Raw genomic sequence first — 21,107 nt, 5'->3', positions numbered from 1 at the left:
GTCTGGGAAAAGCGGAACTGGGACGTCTGACATCCTGGGGGCGGCAAGGAGCAGGGCAGGGGCATCTGGGATTCTCCCGATGGCCATGTCCAAACTTCGAGTGTTCTAGGGGAGCCGGACCGCGTCCGAAGGGAAAACACTCCCTGACCCCCAAGTCCAGTCCAGCCAAGTGGCCTTCGGCCTCACACTGGGGGGTTACAACAGCCTCCCAGCTGCAGTGAGCGCTCAGCATCCTGGGGGCAGGGAACCCCCCCAAATCTCCAAGCCTGGCTTTCTCTGCAGCCCTGGTGCCTACTTGAAAACATATTTAAAAACAAATTTAACCAGGAACGCGCGATGCATTTTCCACAACCCTGCCTTCCACAACACACGCCCGAGTGGTGGTTAAACACACAATACAAGATGCCCAGGCTTTGTATTAAAATACTTTATATTACTCATTCAAACTTAATTTTTATACAACGAATGCATACACCATGGGGGCTCACTGGGGGGTTGGAGGCGTTTCTGGGGGTGTCTGGTGAGCTGGGATGGAGTGCAAGGAGGGGCCCCGAGCTCGCCTCTCTGGGCCTGCGCGCATTTGGGTGGGAGGATGCACGGGCACCTGCACTCCGACGGGGGACATGGTTGCTGGAGGAGGGGAGCTCACCACGCAGGCCCGGGCGGCCTCGGGAGCAGCTGGGCTTTCCGCACCGTCCTGCCCGCGGTGCCCGCTTCTTGCCGAGACACCATCAGGGACGCATGAGGGGTGTGGGCTGTGTTTCCTGCGCCCCGAGTGGACCCCTCAGGGCCCAGGGCTCTGGCCAGCGAGGCCTTGACGCGATCGTGACTGGGCCACGTCACGGTGTGAGAAGAGGATGACCGTGTGTCCGTGTCCGTTTGTGAGAGCGTGTGTGTAACCGTGTGTGTGTGTGTGCAGATGTCCGCGTTTCCTCTCCCATGGCCCCCCGGGCCTAGGCAGCAGGCATGTCGGCCTTGCTGAGGGCGATGGCCAGCTCCAGGTCCTCCTGCTCCTGCCGCCGCAGCCGCGCCAGCCTCTCTTGCTCAGCCTTCTCGCTCTCCCGCTTGGCCCAGGCCAGCTGCTGCTCCTCATTGCCAAACTGCAAGGAGAAATGGAGCTGGGGTCACGTGGCCCTGGCTTGCAGGGGCAGGGGATGCAGAGGGGGCATGGGGGGCTCAGCCTGCTGGCCCAGCTGCAGAGCGTGGCCGGGAGTCGCGTGGAGGGACCCTGAGCCTCAGAGAGGCAGGAGCCAAGCAGGCAGGGCACAGGCGTGGGGCAGGCCGGTGCATTCCGGCCACTCCCGAGGGCCGCATCACAGGGTGGAGAGGGGCCTGCCAGCTCCTTCTGGGGAGGCGGCAGGTGTGTCACCAAGGCCAGCCATGCCCCAAACAGCCAGGACCGGGGGACCCCAGAGCCTGGGGCGTGGCAACAGGTGCCGATGCCATCGGGTAAGGGGCGCTGGGACCGGAACGTTCTATTGCCCCGAGAACATAAAGGGCTCTGCTCTCAGACCACTGCCCTGGCAGAGACCCCGGTCCCCTACGTGGGAGACCCTGGCTGGAGGCCCCAGCTCAGCCTCAGAGCCCTGAGCCCAAGAGGCTGGGAGACACGACGAACGCTTGAGTTTGAGAAGAAAGAAAAGATGCAATGGGCTCTGAGGCTCAGCATGCAGACGGCGGCGGCTGGTGGCATTCCGGAGCCCCTTTGGTACTTCAGTGTTTACAAAAGCCCCAGCATTTGCAGGCAGCTCAGTGGTTTTTAATCCCTGTGGGTGGGGAGGGGTGTTGCTGAAATGTTTGATTAAAAAAACGCCAGTGTGAAGCACTTTTTAAAACAGGAGGGAGCTTTGCTCTGAGGTGGTGACTCGGAGCCGCTCGTCCTGTCAGTGTGAACAGAGACACAACCAGAGCCCAGACCCGAGAGGGTCCCCACACTCGCCCCAACACCCATGCCCAAGCGGCTGCCTCCCAGGGCAAGGCCTCTGTGACTGCCGGCCCCAGCGCCCCCAAGGGAGGCCGCTGCCCATCCCGGGACTCGGTTTCCCCAAACAACCCAACAGTCTCTCCGAAGCATGGCTCTGGCCGGCCCCCTAAGCGTTTGGGGAGACACGGAGATCAGACACGAAGGCTTGAAGGGGGCCCCTGCAGACCCCTGCCCCAAGTGAGTGCCAATGAGGGGGCCGCACACACCTTCACGCCCCCAGCCCCCATGACAACCCGGGGAGCCACTCTCTTCCCACCCACGGCCGGGCCAGGGAGCTGGGCTCCGGCCACACAAGACGCCCCTGAGGCCTGGCCCCATCCCAGGGTGGGCTCAGGGGGAGGGAGAGCTGAGAGTGTAGCCTGGGTGCTGCCAGAAGAGAGGGTGTGGAGGGGGGGGGTCCCAGATCGCGAAGGGGCTTGTGGGCCCCAGCAGGTGCTGGACGGTTTCTCCTGGAGGCTTCTTGGAGGGGTGTGATCAGACATCCCACAGCTCCGACAGCCCTCGTGGAGGTGAGAGTAGAGCAGGTAGGGGCTGGACCAGGGGCGAGAGAAGGAAGGAGCAGCTGGGGGTGGGAAGGCGCGGCAGGGCAGAGGTGGGGGGTTGGCAGGAAGAGTGGGAAGCGCTGGGGGACGGGGTCTGAGTCCTCATTCCCCGGAGGCTCTGTGCAGACAAGCACCAGGGGTCTGCTGGGTCTCCGGGCCATGCTCCCCGAAAGCTGCTTCCGGGAGGGGCCTGCCACCCGTTACAGATGGGGGGTTTTCCTCGTTATCATTTTCAGGGAATTTTCCACCACCACATGGGAAAAAAACAAGGAAAAAACAATAAATCCAGGAGAGATTATTCCACAGGGTGGCCAACCGTGTCCCTGTCAACAGTGAGGAGGCCGGCAGGGAGCACGGCTGGCAGGAAGTGAGGCTGACAGGGAGCTGGCCAATAAGGAGCACAGAGAACAGGGAGCATGGCCAGGGGGGGAGCACAGCCAGCAGGGAATAAGGCTGGTGGGGAACAAGGCTGACAGGGAACGTGGTTCATGGTGAGCACGGAGAGTGGGAGCCGTGGCTGGCGGGGAGCATGGTGAGAGAGGAGCACAGCCAGCAGGGAGCACAGTCAGGGAGCACGGTGGGTGAGGAGCACAGTTGATGGGGAGCCTAGTGAGCAGGGACCACAGCTGACCAGGGAGCACAGAGAGCAGGAAGCACTGCTGACGGAGAATAGTGAGCAGGGAGCACAGTCAACAAGGACCACGGTCAGTAGGGAGCATGGCAAGTGAGGAGCACAGCTGATGGGGAGCCTAGAGAGCGGGGAGCACAGCTGACCAGGGAGCACAGCCAGCATGGAGCACAAAGGGGGGAACCATGGTTGGTGGGGAGCACAGCCACAGGGAATGTGGCTGATGGGGAGCACGATGAGTGAGGAGCACAGCTGATGGGGAGCCTGGCTGACGGGCAGCACAGTCGGCAGGGAGCACAAGGGGAGCAGTGATGATGGGCCCACAGCCTCAGCGAGCTGGGAAAAATGGGGATGAGAGTTTATGAGGAATTCCAGGCGTGACCCCGTCTGAAGCCTGAATTTTAAGCTTGGAACCGAGGCTCAGAGGATTTGAGTGACTGCACCGAGCCCTCCTGCCTGCTGACGGCTGAGCTGGGCCTGGGCCTCTGCCGAGGGTTCTGCCAAGGGTTCTGCCAATCTGAGGTGAACTTGTGCCGATGCGGAACATTCTGGACTGTCGGGTGGGCCAGCCCCAGGCCAGCTCGTGACTCCGCCGTGTGGCACGCACGCGCGTGACGAGTGAGTCCGGCTGTCTTTGGAAGAGGACTCGAGAAAGGGGGTTTTCCGTGCAAGCCCCGTGGCCAGCCCGGATCCGTGACCCTCTTGTCAGGCGGGAACCAAGGTGGAGGCTGTGTTCCCGAGGGGAGCCCGGTGGACGGCAGCCCGGGTTTCTTCAAAGCCGCCTGTCCATCAGGAACCGTCTAGGGACAGAGCATCGGTGGGTACCAGGATGCTTGGGACGCAGCACATTCAGCTGTTTCCGGAGCCGCCTGTCAGAAACCCACCACTGGAAGGGCCAGCGTCGCCGGGGGTGTGGGGTGTCGGCAGCACCGGACTCGCCTAATCCCCTCGCTGCCCTAAGACGGTTTGGGGACGCTCCTGGCTGTTTCCGCCAATTTCCTCGCTGTGATGTGCTCGCGTCCAGCTCGTTCAATAATGAGGCGTCACTTCCGAGGCTGTCTGGTATTTGCACTGCTCTTAATGGAAACTTCCGGAAAAAGGGTTCTGGGACCCTCCGGATGCTACTTCCCAACGCACATCCATGCGGCAGACAGAGGGGCTTGTGTTTGGAGAAATACCAGTGGGGGGAGGTTTCCTGTGACTGGCCATGAGCACGGATGACCCACCGACAGAGACTCTCGGAGGGTTCCGGAGCGGCCAGGGGCAGCCCATGCTGCTTGTGGGAGGCACACAGTGCTCTGCAACAAACGACGCTGTACCTCAGGCCCCCTGCGAGCACTTTCCAAGTCCCAGCGGGTCTGGAGGCCTCGGCCTTTACTCAGGGAAGCTCAAGTCCTCAAACCGAGGGAACCAGCCTCTTCCAAGGGAGCACGAATCTTCAAGACGCACGAGCCCAGAAACCGCTGCGTGCCGTGAATGTGGAGAGGTCCCCGGGGGTGGTGGTGGGGGTGGCATGACCGAAGGGAAAGCCACACGGCCAGCGGTCCCACCTCTCCACTACCCCACGCCAGTGACAGTGGGTGGAGTCTCACCACCCGGTGAGAAACTCTGGAAAAATTGGGGTGCTCGAAGGGGGGAGAGTTGGCCTTAAACGTGAGCTGGAGGGCTACAAACATTAACAGGCCAGAATTTTAAATCAAAATTAAGGATTGCTCTGGATCGACCGACCAGCGAACTGTGAGGCCGAAGGAGAGCATGAAGATTTGGGTTAAAAAGAAAAAAAAGTTTCTCCAAAACCAGCTATCTGGGGACTGAGGGGGGCAGGTCACAGGAAATAAAAACTCTGCTTTTCAGAAAGAGAACAGTCATTTCTTCAAGCTGCCGTTCAACTCCACTCGCCCCCTTTCCCACCGTGAACGCAGTAGCTGAGTCATGCCGGAATAGTCCTCTTTTTTTTTTTCATTAGCATTTAAAATCTTTCTGCAAAAAAACCCAAAAAATAAATGAAGTGCTATTCAGGAAACCCTAGAATAAGGCGGGTTTTGCTTCTGACTTTAACAATGTCACCATCTCGAGGAGATTCACCAAGGGTTCCCAACTGCCAACAGGATCCAACTAACGCCAGCTGTTGACTATGTACAGGCCGTGAACGGCTGGTGATGTTTTGTGGTCCTGGTGATTCAAACGCACCGTGGAAGATCCAGGAGGGATCTGGAAGGAGCTGGGTGCTGGCTGTGCGTTGAGAGTGCAGAGCTTGTTTTGAAATGGACATTCTGGGAGTTGAAAACATCTGTAAATAGCAGTTCTCACACCTAGTGACAGAACAAGGAGCTGTACAAACCAATTCAAACAGGGAATGCTTTTTTGAGAAAATGGTTGCCCAACAGACGGTGAAACCTCTTCTGAGAAAACGCCACCTGGAGCTCTCGGGGAATGAGACCCGTGTGCAGTGAGGGGAGCCCTGAAACACCCCCCAAGTTGCGTTGCTTTAAAATCCTGGATGCTTTTTACACACAGCATCAAAGGCAGACTTTCAAGATCCCAGTATTGGCTTAAAAAAAAAAGCACTTAACTCTGCTAAAATAAACTTTGAGCCCCCTCTCTGTTTTTTTTTTTTTTGCAAAAGAAAAGGGCTTCAGAGTGGGGGTTCTAGGTGGGATGTCTTTGTTTCGTTGTAGCTGGTGATTGAAATCAAAGTTAAAAAGGAAAAAGTCACATCGCCTGGCATGCATGCCCTTGGTCAGCGTCCCTGCAACTGTAGGTGCAGCACAAAATGCACCGGACGGATTGCAGAAACCCTGGCACATAGCCCATCTTGGGGCCAGCAGTACCCAGACGCAACTTCTGCAAGCTGGCTCTCAGAAGCCTGGGCGGGTGACACCTGGGCTTCCAAAAATCAATGCATAAAACTGCCTCTGTGAAACACCAACCACCCGAAAAAAGGCTGCCCGGGAGCCTCCCTGTGGGAGGACAGCCTGCACCTTCCACCAGGACGGGCCACACTGCAGAGATTTTTGCTTTTTATTGGGAAACGTTCTCCTGCCACGAGCAGCGGTACAGGATAAATAACGCGGGCGGGTGAGTGCGAGGGGCCGAGAGAGGGGAGCCAGGAAGGAGGTTTGCCGTTTGAGAGAAACAATAAATAACCCCAAAAAAGCTGCAAGCAGAGGGAGGGGAGGGGGGTTGGCACGGCGGCAGGAAACTCAACTTACAGAGGTGAAGTCTGCAAACCCCAAGGAAGAGTCTTTAGAAGGTTTAGCTGAAGAGGAGGGAGCAAATGGGTCTTTTCCACTAAATGGGTCCCCAAACCCCTTTTTACTTTGGAACGGGTCACTGCTGTCCACCCCGAGTGGCTGGAATGGATCGGGGGGCTCGGGAAAGTCTGCAGAATCAAGCTGGCTTACAGGTGTACTTTTACCTGGAAGGTTTAGGAGAAAAAACAAAAGGAGAAAAAAAAAAATACAAGTTACTTACCGCAGAGAAAGAGGAGGGGACGCAGGCGGGCCTGGGCGTGCTCTCCTCGGGGAAGAGCCCGGAGTTTGGCTAACGGGGTACACCCCGGAAAGCACCCCCCGCACCCCTGCAGCCTCGCTCCCGTTTCATGCCGGAGGCTCGACAGTGTGGGGGCACATGGAAAACACTTCGGATGCCCCCCCGCCTTGATGGCTTACACTTGCAGGTTTTGTAAAACGCTTCCATGCAGGCGTGTGTTAGAGCGATTCAATTTGGTCTTGCGAGACATTTACTGTCAACGCTGAGCTAACAAATCAAGCAAACGTGGCTGAACAGAAAAATCACACTGCAAGCTTCCAACGACTGAAAACTAAAGGCGGGGAGGTGGCAGCTGCAAGTAACTGGGGGGGATTTTAGCTTCACAACCGAGTAAGGTTAGGTGGGTTAGTTTCTGGGGTCGGGAGGCAGCGTGGGGGACGAGCGTGCTCTAGCGTGCCCCGCCGTGCCGCACGGGCGTGAACCTGCCCTGGGCTCTGGCTCCTGTCCACTGGGTGCTGCCGCTCCAAGGGGCAGCCTGCGCCTCTCCAGGACCCCAGGACACCCGGGCACACAGCACGAATCGGAGGGAATGAGACTGTGCGACAGGAGCTGGGGGAGGGGGTCTGAGGGCAGGCGGCTTCCCCCAACCAATGTGCTGGAACGTTCCACCAGGCACCAGGCCTCGCAAGACTTGGCAACGGGAGGCCTCGGGCCCCGGCTGGTGCGCCTCTGGAATGCAGGCCAGGCCGGGTGCCCAGGGGGTCGGGGCGCGCAGGGCTGGGGTGGGGGCAAGACGGCCGATGTGGTTCTACAGCCCTGGCTGGGCAGCTCCCTTGTCACGAGCCGCACTCCTATTTCCCAAGCCCCCCCATGGTCCTAGGCCTGGGCTTCCCTGCACCTCCCGGCCACCTCGCGCCAGCCGTGCCACCCCGATGCCCAGCTCTGAGACCACACTGCAGCCATGAGCATCCTTGGGCCCCGGACACCTCTGACACAGCTTCACCCAGCTGCCTCAGTTTCCGTCTCTGGGCAGTGGGAACAGAAGCGAGGGTCACACGGGGTGCAGCACCTAGCAGTGCTTGCCCGGGGGCGAAGCTTTACACACAGCTCAGTTCCACTCGGCAGCTCTGGCCAGCAGGGGCCACGCTCAGGGTCACAGGACCTGGGGGAGGCCCCCCACCCCCTCCCTGCCCGACACGAGCTCGGCCGGATTCGAGTCTCCCATTCTACACTGTACAGAAGGACACGCAGTCGGAAACATACACGGCGCTGCGGCCCCACCCCCGCCGGCTGCATGAGAACCCCCCGTTCCTGCGACCCCATCCCATGACCCCGTCCCACGCCGGGGCCCCTGCTCCTGCGACCGCTCCCCGGCTGAGGGGCATCTGGGTGTCCAGATGAGCTGCCACATAGGCTGCAAGTCTTTGCAAGTCTGCCCGCGGATGGGTTTCTGAAAGGGGGCACTGGCTGGGGGGCAGGCTGGGAGCCCCCTCCTGGGCCTGTGGGCACAGGGCGGATGTCTGCCCACACTCATGAGGGTTGGGGGCAGCTTGAGGCTCAGTCTTGGAGCCTCACTGGCAAGGAGACCCTGGGGTGGGACATGATGTGGTGAAACCCCGGGGGGCTCGCTGGCCGTGCAGGGGTCCCTCCCTGAGGACGGAGCAGACCCACCGCACGGCGGGAATGAGGGACTCGCCTTCCTCTGGCGGCAACTTCTCAGCACACGTGGCAACCCCTCACCCACCTGCTCGCCCCTCGGCCCTTTCCCTCCTGCCCCCATCAGGCACGGAGCTCAGAGGGCCCTGTGGCCACTGTCTCCTGGGTAGGCCTGCAGCCCCCCGGCTGTGGAGGGCAGGGCACCCTCGAGGGCAACTACCCAGGCCCTGGATGGCCAGGAGAGGAGGGAGGTGGGCGGTGGCCCTGTGGTCACACTGCAGGGGACGTGACGGTGAGGCCAGCTCAGCCGTGTGGGGACGCCACACTGAGAGCCCACGGGGAGCGGCTGGGGTGTGCGGGGGCACCCAGGTGGGAGGAGCGGGCACTGGGGGATCCCCATACAACCCTCCCAATTGCTCTCCGGTCACCCTACTTCTCGCTGTGGCCACCGCCTGGGGCCAGCGGCCCTCGTGCCTTCTTGGGGTCCCTAGAACCGTCCCCCACTGTCCCCACCACCAAAGTGACCTCTCAACATCCTCGGATCCTGTCACTCCGCTTCAACCGCTGCCCACGGGCCTCCTTGCCACCTCGCCCACCCCCGGGCCCTCTCCGCTCCCACCAGGACGCCCCCGTCCCCTGGCAACCTTGCCGGGTTCCACGGCTCCCTCACTCGCTCTCTCCTGTCTGCCCACTGCCGAGTGCCCGCTAACGAGAACGGGGCCCCACGTGCCAGCGAGGCGATGCGCTCTCCAGCCTCACCTCCCCACAGCTGAGGCTTGGGCAGCACCCCCTTTCCTGGCCACCCCCAGCCCGCGGCCATCGCCCACTGGGGAAGGCTTTGCCGCCTCCACGGGGCTCCCTGTGCTCAGCTCTGTGCCCAACGAGCCGCCATCAGCTCTGCCTCCCCCAGAGGATGGGTAACGAGAGGCCCCCACAGCCAGGCCCGCTGCCTGGATCTGTAGGCGAAACACTCCTGGCACGGAGCTGAGCCCAATGGCAGAGAAGGGCGGCCGGGACGGAGACGAGTGACCCAGGAGACGGAAGTGGCGACAAGGCCTGGGGACCGGGACGCCGTGGAGGTGTTTCTGCCACGTGACAGGGGCCCTCTAAGAGCTGACATGCCCCAGGCCCTGCCCCTGGGCCACCAGGTGAGAGAAGGTTCCGGGCTGGGACACAAGCCTGCGTGGGGAGGGCAGGCTGGCTCAGGGGAGCCACCAGCAGCCACGAGGGAAGCCAGGGCTCTCCAGTGTCAGCAGTGCCCCTCAGACCCTCTCCTTGTCTGCGCCCCTCCTCCCATCGTGCCTGGTGCTTCAGACCTGGAGGTCCCAGGTGCCGCTTCACTTTTGGGGTGCTCCAGCCCACTGAGGGGAGATGCCCACAGGCCCCTCACTTGGGGACACTGGCCTGGCTCTGCCAAGACCCCAAAGGCACACCACTGGCTGGCTTTCCAAACCCTAAAGGCAGTGCACCAACAAGATTTTATCACGGGGAGAGAAGGGCTCCCCACACAAGCCCATGAATGGGCTCTCTGGGCACCCCGGGCGGCACCAGGTCAGGGGCCTGGGTCCTCAACTGCGGCGGGGCTGGGGGCTGGGGTCTGGGCTCTGGGCCTGCTGCCCGTGTGGGGAGGGGACGCTGAGCCCCCAGCTCGGCCTTGACAGTCCCCTCGGCCTGGCCCTGCCCACCTCCCCCAGTGGCCACGTGCCCTGCCCTGACTCCACCCGCCTCCCAAATGGGGCTCATTCCCCTCCGGGCTCCCGGTGGCCAGTCACCTCAGGTGGCCTTGACCCCTCTGCATCCCCCACACTCACGGGTTCCCAGGGGCCCCGGGCTCGTGGGGAGAGGATTCCAAAGAGCTGGGAGGGAGCACAGGCGTCCCCCATTTGCAGCCAAGAGCGGTTTTTACCAGGGAGCTCTTGGGCTGCTTCCTCAAGAACTAAAACGACGACGGGCCGAGGGGCGCAGTGGGGCGGCTCCGGGCCTGGGTGCATGGCCACCTAGCCCACTGGAGGAGGCCCTGCAGGGTCTGGCTCCCCGGGGCAAACGGCCACACGTGACCACCTGTGTGGAGCAGCTGAGGGGACCACCCCCAGACAGACACCATCCGTGAAAAGTGACTGCGGCGGCCAGGAGGTGCAAACAAATCCTCTACTTGTGAGCCTGTTTCTCTCTGTTTAAAACAGCCTTTCTCCCCTGGTTTGGAGGCTGGAAAAAGAAACAAGACAAATGGCTTCTGGGGGTTGAGACTCCAGCCTGCTACGATTTCAAGCTGAGGTTTCTCGCAAGCAAAGCGACGATGGGAGATGAAAAGCTTTGTTCTGTCAAGAAAAGCCTTCTCCTTGCTTTGGTCTGAGGCCGAAACCGTTGTTATTTAGCAGTCGTTGACTGTGCTCCTATGAAACCAGGGCAGGCCAACTGCTTGCCGCTTGTTTTCAGAGAAAAAACGGTTTTTCTCGGTTGCCTGTTTTTGGCGTTCGGGCACAAAGGCTGAAGACGATGCGATTTCCTGGCTTGCCCTCAGCCTACAAGCTCTGCTGCAAAGAGAGGGACAGCCATCGGGTGGGAACTCCGCCATCAGGGAATTCTCTGCTCTGCACGCCTGGTGTATTTTTGGCAGCTGGGCTTTTAAAACACGCTTCGTCTAGTTCCTGCTTTTATGTAACCACTTTTGCTAACTCCTTACTCTTTTTTCCGATTTCTGAGGTGTATCTTATCTTGAACATGACAGTGTCACTTTAATCCCCCTGAGCAAAGGGCTGCCATTTAATCATCACCACAGCGTCATGCTTTTTCACAAGTCGGGGTACCAGCATGACTAAGGGGAGCTTTGGCGTGGTGCAGAGAAGGGAACAAACAGAATTTACAAAGAAAAGAACAAAAAGATCACTCTAAAGACGAAGTAAGACGGGGCCCGGCACCTGGGTTGGCTTCCCTGCCGGGTCTCTGAGACAAGGGCACCCAGGTCCGTGCGTGAACAAACGGGTCAACGAAGACCCCTGGGGACTGGGGAGCTGACGCCGGTGAGCGGCGGCCCCACGGCCACTGGCCGATGCTGGTGGCTGGGGCTGCGTGCCCGGTAGGAGAAGAATCTAAGATTGAAGAAGAGGCAAAATAGGTCTTATTTTGAAACCACAGCAGTTTCAACAGTTACCCAAGCGGTGCACCGAAACCGCACCCAGGACTGACTTTAGCAAAAACAATATGAACCAAATGGTTTACCGCAGCCGAGTGCTGCTAACAAAACCTCGGGGCCCAGCTCCACCCTGGTAAAAATTTCTTTAATTCACTTTATTTCTCGAATGTTGGAATCCAAGCGTGCTCCTTGCACAAAGGCCCGGGGTGGGGGTCGGGGCTGTGAGGAGGGCAGGCTCTCCTGGACCATGGGATTCGGGGCAAAGCAAAAAATGCCTTTTCCAGCCCGCTTTTCAGGAATCCCTTGGTCTGCAAGGAATAGCTTGCTTGTCACAGAAAAGACAGCCTAAACAGTGCCCCAAGCTTTTAAAAAATGTTAAAAGAACATGAAAACTCTGGACAAAAAGTATACACTCTTGTTTAAAAATCCTTTACTCAGGTGGCGAGAAAGAGGTTTTGGATAACTTATGGTTTCAATAAATTCGATTAATAAAAGTATAAAAAATGTGACTGTGTATGTGTTTTGCTGAGCTTTAACTGTACATTTGGTGCTGTGGTTGGAAAATGCAGTTCTGTAAACAAACGAATAAAAAAGACACACACAGAAAACAGCAACCAAAAAAAAAAAATTTAAAAAGCAAAGGGCATTTGCCTTTTGAGTTCTTGAAACTGCTGCACCTTAGCTATTTGTTCTGCACAAGCCAGGAGGCTCACATGAGTGCCATTTATCCTACACAACTCAGGGTGTGGCTCATACAACTATCATTTCTCCCACACAACCCCGGGTGTGGCTCACACAACTGCCATTTACCCTACACAATCCAGGGTGTGGCTCACACAACTATCATCTATCCTACACAGCCCCACGTGTGGCTTACACAATTATTGTTTATCCTACACAACCCAGGGTGTTCACAACTGCCATTTATCCTACACAATCCAGGGTGTGGCTCACACAACTACTGTTTATCCTACACAACCCAGGGTGTGGCTCACACAACTATCATTTATCCTACACGCCAGGTGTGGCTTACATAACTATTGTTTATCCTACACAACCCAGGGTGTTCACACAACTGCCATTTATCCTACACAACCCAGGGTGTGGCTTACACAACTATTGTTTATCCTACACAACCCAGGGTGTTCACAAAACTGCCCTTTATTGTACACAACCCAGGGTGTGGCTCACAGAACTATCATTTATCCTACACAGCCCAGGAGGCGCACAGGCTCCTGGACTTCTGAGGGCCCCCGCAGCTGAGCCAGGCTCAGGGGCTCCGGCCTCTGGGGGTCTCCGGCTGGCGCTGCTCTGGCAAAAAAACAAAACAAAACAAAACAAAAAACAAAAAAAACTGGGGGGAGCAGGGAGCGTGAGGAGCCGCCCGCCCGGGTGGGGCTCTCACGGCCAAGGCTGTTTTTGCTGGCACGTGTCAGCGTTTCCCCTGGTCGGGGGGGAAAGGCAATTTCTACAAAGGGCCCAGGGCCGGGGCGAGGGTCCTGCAGGCCGTGCTCCCCCAAAGCAGCCGAGCGTGCACCGGCAACCCCGGCAGATCAAAGCCGCGCCGCGCAGCGCAGCCCGGAGATAAAATCTGAGGTTCCCGCGATCGCAGCGTTGAGATTTTCCACTAAAAATATTTACCGAATTTTAAGAAAATCAGCTTTGTGCCTGAAGGGGACAGGATGAGGTTTGGTTGTGAATTGTTGAGAAAAGCTGAACAAATATTTACTCCCATCCCCGGTCCCCGGGCCCTGCCCCCATGGCCACGGTTTCACCCACCACGAGGTGTTTACGGGGTTCAAGGTCCTGAAACCCGGCTGCTCCGGCCCCACTCATGGGAAAAAAGGAAGCAGGGGAAAAGCTGCAGTGTGTTTTTCGGTCCTCAAAAGCCAAACACTGTTTGGAGTGAGCAGCACAATTTTCAGGAGGTTCATATAAAATCTGCATGAAACCTGACTGGGCTACATTGGGTCCGGAGCAGAAAAAGGCATGGGGGGTGGGGGTACATGGTTTGCAAAAGAACTTCAGAGTCACGACCAGTCTTTGCTACAAAAGCCACCCAGAGTGAACGGGGGCGGTGATGGCGGCAGAGAATTTTGCGAGCAGCCAACGCCACCGAGCTGCTCAAACAGCAGCTTTTGGTTCTCAGTTCTGTGCTACCACAATAAAAAGAGAGCCCTGCAGACGGCCAGGGCGCGCGAGGCTGCCTTCTGGAAAGTCCTGTCCGTCCTCTGATCTGCGCAGGGGATGCAGCTCAGCCGAGTGCCTGCTGGGAGCCCCCACCCCGGCCTCTGCGGCCCCAAGGGGCTTGGGGAGCAGGAGAGATGCCATCTAGCTCACCAGGCACCTCGCCAGGATGCCACGTGCCCCCTCTGCACGGCCAGGCCGCCCCAGCTCCCCAGGGCCCAGAATCGTGGGTCAGCGGGCACAGGCCCTACAGGGAGCCCCTGGAGGAAGGAAAGGGTCCCAGGTGTGGGGTGGGGCTGGCTCCGGTGTACTTGGACCCCGAGTCCAAGCCCCAGCTGACACCTCTGTCACACGACACCCACGCGACCTGCCTCTAGGTGTGGAAGGTGGGTGTGTGCTGAGCTAGGCAAATGCTGCTATTTTTGACCGACATCAGCTTGGCAGAAGAGAGGGCGTCTCCTCCTCGGGCCAAAGCGGGCAGCTCCCGGGGCTGGGCATCGCCAGGCCTCGGCCAGCGGAGCGACTGACGCCCTGGTGTCAGGAGGAGCCCTGGGTCGACCCTCAGGGCAGCGGGGCTGGTGGGCAAGGGGGGAAGGACGGCCTCGCGTGGGGCTGTGGCCCTGCAAAGCGACCTGCTGTGCTCTCGTGAGGTGCCACCGGTCCCCGCCGGGTTATCTCGTGGAAGCCACCATGGGAACGGAACTCAAGCAGTTAACTGGGCCTGAGGCGCTAACCGCACGGCCAGAGTGGAGGTGCCACTTCAGAGGTGGCTGCTGGGCGATGCACGGGGCCGGGCAGGAGGCACAGTGGCTCCTGGCTCCACCCAGCCTGGCAGGGCAGGGGCAGGGCAGGGGCCCATGGGAGTGGGTGTCGAGACGACCCCCAGTGGTGGGCGGCTGTGCCCCGATGGGCCCCTGAGACACCTGGGGAGGGGGCAGGGGGCTTCACAGTTTCCTCCTGGGACCCTCTGGGTCAAGCCGGAGCTGGGGAGCTGGGCCTCCCGGCCTGGCAGGGACACATTGCTGATGGAGGTGAAAAGGTCATTAGGAGCAGGAGAGTGACCCCTGTGCGGAGGAGAGGTTAAAGGTGCCCGGCCGGGTCGTGGTGAAGGTGCTGGGGCCCGGCCTGGGCGCTGCCGAAACCACAATGTGAGGCTGCGCTGGCAGGAAGTGGTCAGGGTGGGGCCCGGCGCAGGGCCCGCTGCTGTGGGGCCGGGGCCTGCTCAGCCCAATCACTGACAACTGCACCGCCGTTTCCTGTGCTTCAAAAAAAAAAATCTGTTTCTCCCTTTGCAAGTCAACAACTTTTACCTAGAAGCTCCCCGTGGGCCCCGCTGCGCTGCTCACCTGGGGAGGCGTGGTGCGGGCCTGCGCAAGGGAAACCTTCCACCCCCGGGGGCACTGCCTGTTACTTAACACCTCGAGGACACCCTTCTAGAAAAGACCCACAGGTGCAGAAGGGCTCGGCCGGCGCCCAGAGTGCCCGGTCCCAGACGGCATCTCTAACCCGGGGCTGGGAGGGCGCCTTCTGGGCTGGTGCGGGGTGTGGGGGCAGCCGGCAGAGGCCGCCCGGGTGGCCCCGAGTCCCAGGGCAGGGGGAGCCCCAGGAGGCTGTGGTGGGCGTCAGGGCCTCCCCGACGGCATGCTGGGGGCACGTGCACCTTGCTGTGTGGCAATTCAACCTCACCAAGCTATTAATAAAAAGAAAAGCCCACGGTAGCTCCCGCGAAACCATCCAGAACTGAACACCCGGCACCAGGATGTTGCAGGTGCAATCCAGACCGGGACGTGCACTTGGTCCCGCTGGGTGGTGACGACGGAGCTTCCCCGAGAGGACCCCGTGATCCCGCTCACTGCAACTGCGTGGGGGCCAGGCCCTCCGGGGACCCTGCCTTGGGCCGTCACCCGAGCCAGGGAGTGAGGACCACCCTGGCCGACCTCACCTGCCAGGCAGGGACCCTGGGACATGTTTCCTGTGCAAGGCTGTGAGAAGACGGACACGCTGGCTCCCCCTTCGGTGCCTGGGATGGTGGGAAGGCAGCTTACAGGCAGACTGTAAGAAAAATCCCAACGCTGAGCCACTTGCCCTCCAGTCTGACCCCGAGGCTCAGGGACTGCGGGCATCGCGGGCCACGTGACACCCACCCCCCACGGCCCCCTCCCCATGCTGGGGGCCGACACCCCGCAGAGCCCGGTGTCCGGGGGACAGGGCTCGCTTCCATGGCCACGCAGCCTGTCCAGGTAGAAAAGGCAGGGTTGGTGAAAAGAGAAACTCTGTCCTTTGTTTTCAACTCGTGGGTCTTTCTTCACTTAAAAAAAAAAAAAAAAAAAGAACAAACCCGCCCCCAGGGGGACGTCACCTCGGCTCCTGCCACCTGAGACGCCAAGAGCAGAGCGGAGGGGGCTGGAGTGACAGGGACCCCGTGCAGGGCCTGCCCGGCCACCGGCCACCGGCCACAGCCCCCTCCGATCGGAACTCAAGAACTACGGAGCTGCTCGCGGACGGAGGCCGGGGAGTGCACTCAGGGGGCTTCAGAGAACCTTCCTGCACCCCCAGAAAGCCACACACACACCCAAATGCAATGTTAGGTGCCCTGAGTGGGCTGGCATCACACACAAGTGGCAGTGGCAGCTCCTCGCTCAGACTGAGAGGTTAGGGGGCCCAGCAGCGGCCAAGCCAGCAGTGCCCGGACACGGCAGCCCCGCGCCGCGTGGGCCACACCCACCGCCCAGCACGGTGTACAGCGCAGGCGCCATGGGCTCAGCCGCTCCTTCTGGGTGAAAGGAGATCAGACGAGGGGCCCTTCAGGCCTGCGCCCGCGGGGACACTGCCCGCCCACCCACTGCCTTCCCAGGGGCCCACCATGTGACCCTGCCCCCCCCCCCCCGGTAAATGGGCATCTCCCGGGTCTGGACAGGAGCTGGGAATAGTCGGGCCAGGACTTGGCAGACAGGATAGGGGGGATCTTCCAGAATGTTTCTGCAAAGTGGCGACAGTGCCAACAGCCTCGCGGGGCTGAGCAGCATGAGGGGCAGCCCGAGCCGCCAGCAGGGGATCCGAGGACCCCCAGGCCTGGGCCCCACCCCCCGACATGACAAACGGCTCTCCGAGGCCTGAGCTCTGAAGCTAGATCGTGGAAGATTGTCGAAGCCCCTGCTGCCGGGTGCTGAACGGCTAACACACGCTCTTCCTGCTCGTTCGAGGCAAACGACAAAACCAGGGGTGGGAGGGTGGGTGCTGAGAGAGACCCAGGGGTGCTGCGGACACAGCCTGATTCAATCATGGGGGTGGACGGGACCCTGACTGGAAATGAAGCAAAGGATCTGCTAGCCCCGGGGGCTGGGGGCCCCCAGGCCCGACAGGGACAGTGCGGCTCTGCACACGTGTGTGGGTTTGCACACATGCAAGAGGCATGCGTGCACGTGTGCATACGTGGGTTTCACCAGTGGGCCACCAAGGACCCCCGGGAGCCCCTGCCTTCATCTAACGCTCAGCAACCCCCCCATGGGGGCCGGGGCTCCTTGGCCACATCTGTCTTTCCTGTCCATGGGTCTGTCCTTGACGTGGGGCTTCTGGACCCGTCTCTCTGCCCACCCGTCCCTGCACACGGTCCACAGCAAGCCTGTGTGACAAAGCCGCCCTCTCTCTGAGTCACCGTGAGGGAGCTGAGCTGGCCCTGCAGCAGGGTCCGCCCATCCTCCCGAGGAAGGCTGGGGCCCGGGTGACACGGGGCGAGACAGCGACCCTAAAATAAACCTCCCTTTTGGTCTCAAGTCTCAGGCACGTGGACCCCGGGAAGACAAGGAGCCCCTGCTCCAGGTGGGTGCTGTCCTGCTTCCTCTCTTCTCAAGGAGCATTTCCCACACGGTCAGGGCAAAGCAGACCCTGATCCCAGCCCCACCCTGGGCCCACCACAGCCCCCAGTGCTGTTACCAGCCCCTGGGCTCCCTGAGCCGACGTGGGAGAGACAGTGACGAGAGGAGGAGCAGGCGGAGGGGCCAGGCCACCAGAACATTCCACGATGCTCCCTAAGGTGCAACAATGAGCCCCTGCCCCGACCCCCGGCAGGTCTTTGAGCAGACTCCCCACCCTGGCCACGAGGGGGCCCTGAGACCTTCTGGGGACCCCAAGGGAACAACACCAGGGACTCTGGGGTGGGCGAGGGCGGGGTTAGGGCTGGCACCGACTTGGGCCAGTGGTTGGGGGAGACGGAAACGGCCGTGCCAGGCATCGGGGTCTGCGCGGGGGCACGAGAAGGGGGCGTACTGACCGCTGGGCGGTTTGGGCCGTGGCGGAGCAGGTTTCTTCGGCGGCAGAGCGGGAGTGTCCTGTTTGCTTTTAAAGGGGTCATCTGAGAATCCTGGCCCTCCAGAGGAGGAGGGGAAAGGCTCAGAGGCGGGGGGCTGCAAGAGAGGACACGAGAGAGACAGTCACCACTGGGAGGGGGCCCAGTGCCCGCCCAGCTGCAAGCCAGGGCCGGGGAGAGCAGCCCCCACCACCCACCGCAGGAGGGGCGCCCCGGCTGGCCTTCACGCATGGGGACCCTGGGCTCCTGCACCCCTGCACCTGCTGCATGATCAGAGAGGGCCTCCGGGGCCCTGCCCTGGGATAGCTGACCCGTGGGCCTCAGGCAGCACCGGCCCCACACTCCCTGGCTGCCCGAGGGAACATGGGCCAGAAGCCCTTCGCATGCCTGGGTGTCGGCCCCCTCGGCACCCCCAGGCCGCCCGTGGCTCCAGCTGGCCTCTGCCGGCCTCCCTGCCTCCTCCCAGCTGGCACAGCGCTGCCCCAGTCCGAAGGGTGCAGACGAAACAGCAACGTGAGTCGGCGGGTCCCCTTCCCAGGCCTCCGCCCCTCCCGGCAGCTTCCTCGGGGCCCACCCCAGCCCGGCTCCTGGCTCTCGCACACCCGTCCTCACGCCAGCCCCCAGGGCTCTCTGGTACCCCCTCCTGCTCCCACCGACACTGCTCCACTTGGGCCCCGTTCCCAGGTCTCCCCAGGGAACCCCAAGGCCCTGGGAGGTGGGTGCCGTGTCCACATGGCGAGCGCATGCCTGAGAGCCAAGCCCATGGCAGGACAACCACTGCTTTAGGTGCTGGTCCCCCAGGGGCTGCACACCTGAGCTGGGGGGCAGCCAGGGCATGGCGGGAGAGAGAGCCCCCTTTTGCTGGGGTGGCGCAGCGCTTGCTGACGAAAGCCAAAGGCCCCGTGTGACCTGGAGCACGCACGACCCCGAATGCCTCCACCAGCTGAGGGGGATGGAGGGCCGGAAGGAGGGGCACCCGCTTTCTCCCCAAGGGGCAGGACCGGGAGGCCCTGTAAGGGCCCCCCCTCCACTCACCCAGACCCAGGAACGCGCGTCAGGGTCCCCACACACAGCGGACCCCTGGCTGGCCCAGCCCAGCGCACCCAGCTCTGCCCTCACGGGGTCGGGAGGCCGTGGGCTGGGCCGAGCTGCCAGGCTCTCCAGAGCACCCCCCACCCCACATTTCACAGCGGCCTTGAGGGAGTCCTGCCGCTACCACCTCCATTCACTCAGAGGGAAACTGAGGCAGGGAGGCAGCGGGCAAGCCCAGACCACACAGTGGGGCCAGGATGGGGAGGGGTCTGCGGCCCACCCTCTGGGCCGAGCACCCACTCAGGGACGGGGGGTGGACCAGGCCGAGAAAGACAGATGGGGCCTGCAGTGCCCCCAGACCCAGGGAGCTGCGGTGGGAGGTGCCCACCTGCTCCTGACCCCCACGGCTCCGTGCGTGGCTGTCCTCTAGATGCAAGGTCAGGGAGGCGCCTTCCGGAACATGCCGCTTGGGCTTCCCCACGTCGCCCGGTCAGGGTCCGGAGCGGCTGCCTGGGCTGCAATCCCAGCCCGTCCCCGACTGTTCTGCACCTCGGTTTCCCCGCCCACAAAACGACGAAAACACCAGGACCCGCCTCCCGGGACCGTGGCGAGAGCCAGGTGAACAGGGAGCACGTTTGGCGGGTGCCCGGGCAACGCGGCAGTCACCACCCGGCAGGTGGACGCGGTCCGGGCCCTGCGCACGCCCACGAGGTGCTGCCGACGCCCCCGCGGGCACCCGGCCCTGGGTCTGCGGCTCCGCGTCGGTAGTCAGAGGCCCCCGTGTATCCAGGGCTGGGGCCCAGAACCCGCGATGCTCGCCAGGCCTCAGGCGGGCAGGCAGGGCCAGGAGCGGCCCCAGGGTGGAGAGCTGTATGACGCGCCCCAAGGTCCCGCTGGGCCCCACGCCCAGGTCAGGGGTGCTGGGGAGGCACCCACTCGGGCAGGCGGCCTGAGGAGCACAGGAGTCTGGGGCCCATCTCCTGGTCTCCCGCCCCTCTGGGGGAACCCCAGGATCCGTGGAACTGACGGGTCCAGTTTCCGGTTGGCTGAGCGACCCGAGACGGGAACCCCCTGCCTCTCCCACCCACTTGCGTCTACACAGGCCGCGCCAGTCGCTCCCTCCGACGTGAAAGGGCCTGAGCCCCCCAGCAGCAGTGGGTTACGGAATTCCTGACACCGGAAGGCCGCCAACGCTTCCAAATCCCAACTTTCACAACCTCGGGTTTCCCGAGAAGGGGCCTCTGGGGCTCCGTTCTTTCCCACCCAGGCGCCAGCTGAAAGGAAAGTTGCTATTTTTAGAAAGTTTTCAGTAAAACCGTCAGTGCCTCTTGCTGGCAAAAACGACGCGGCTTAAAAAAAGAAAGAAAAAGCTACTATGAAAAGCAGGCGTCACAGAAACCAATCTGGGTTCGCATTTCAAAGAATCAGTTTAAAGTGAGCCACTCTAAGCTTTTTTTAAAAACAGCCCTAAATATGAAAGCTGAGCTTTATGAAAATGCTGAGAAGTGACTGAAAATGGGCGAGAACCATCCCTGCCAAGCGTTTCTCGGACAGCTTTTCAAGGGGACGGAGGTGATGGTGAAAAGATCGAGTCAGGCTCCCGTTTTTGTTCTCAGGTGCTCTCGGAAATCTATTTCAGGGAATTTGTTTTCAACGAGAGCTAACATAACCCACTCTAGATACCGTCTAGAAAAATGTCTTCTGGGGCAGAACCCAGCCCTTGGCGTGCCGGCTTGAAGACCTCCCAGAGGAACCTTCCAGAGTCCTCACTTTGGCAACCCTGGGCGGAGGGAGGCCACTTGGCGGGAGAGTGCAGAGAGGCCCCCACCTCGCTCATGGGGAAAAGTGAGCTCCGTAGGAAAAAACAAAACCCCCCAAAACACCTTGCCACATTACTTTCATTTCCTCCAGCGTTTTATTTATACACACGCTGTTCTTGAAAAACAGAAAGGCGTCCGAGGGGAAAACAACCGAGGGCTGCGAGGGCCGGGCCAGCAAGGGCAGGAGGGACTAGGAAGGGTGCCACGTGGCGTCACGGGTGGGAAACAGGCCAGGGGCTAGAACCACTGGCACACGTGGCCCCAGCATGGGGACGGGCCACGGGGATGAGCAGGGGCGGGAGAGGTGGCGCCTGCTCCCGGGCAGGG

At 61.1% G+C, this 21,107-nt stretch overlaps 1 protein-coding gene across 9 annotated transcripts in view; it reads right to left on the bottom strand.

Annotated features, from left to right (window-relative positions):
- Positions 1–416: 416 nt before the first annotated feature.
- EPS15L1 (epidermal growth factor receptor pathway substrate 15 like 1) overlaps positions 417–21,107 on the bottom strand; it is an 87,477-nt gene continuing 66,786 nt past the window's right edge. The window contains exons 22-24 of one of the 9 annotated variants that reach the window (XM_037818222.1): positions 17,893–18,025; positions 6,367–6,572; positions 417–1,100 (exon numbers count right to left, since the gene is read on the bottom strand). In XM_037818222.1, the coding sequence (XP_037674150.1) occupies positions 954–1,100; positions 6,367–6,572; positions 17,893–18,025 (486 nt within the window). In that variant the 3' untranslated portion in view covers positions 417–953. Of the gene's footprint in view, positions 1,101–6,366; positions 6,573–14,945; positions 15,675–17,892; positions 18,026–21,107 lie in introns of those variants that run through there. The other 8 variants (XM_037818224.1, XM_037818223.1, XR_005214168.1 and 5 more) reach the window with 8 other exon arrangements.

The sequence above is a fragment of the Choloepus didactylus genome, chromosome 25, assembly GCF_015220235.1.
Source record: "Choloepus didactylus isolate mChoDid1 chromosome 25, mChoDid1.pri, whole genome shotgun sequence".
NCBI lineage: Eukaryota > Metazoa > Chordata > Mammalia > Pilosa > Megalonychidae > Choloepus > Choloepus didactylus.
The sequence above is the reverse complement of the archived record's forward strand: the minus strand, read 5'-3'. Positions and strand labels throughout refer to the sequence as shown.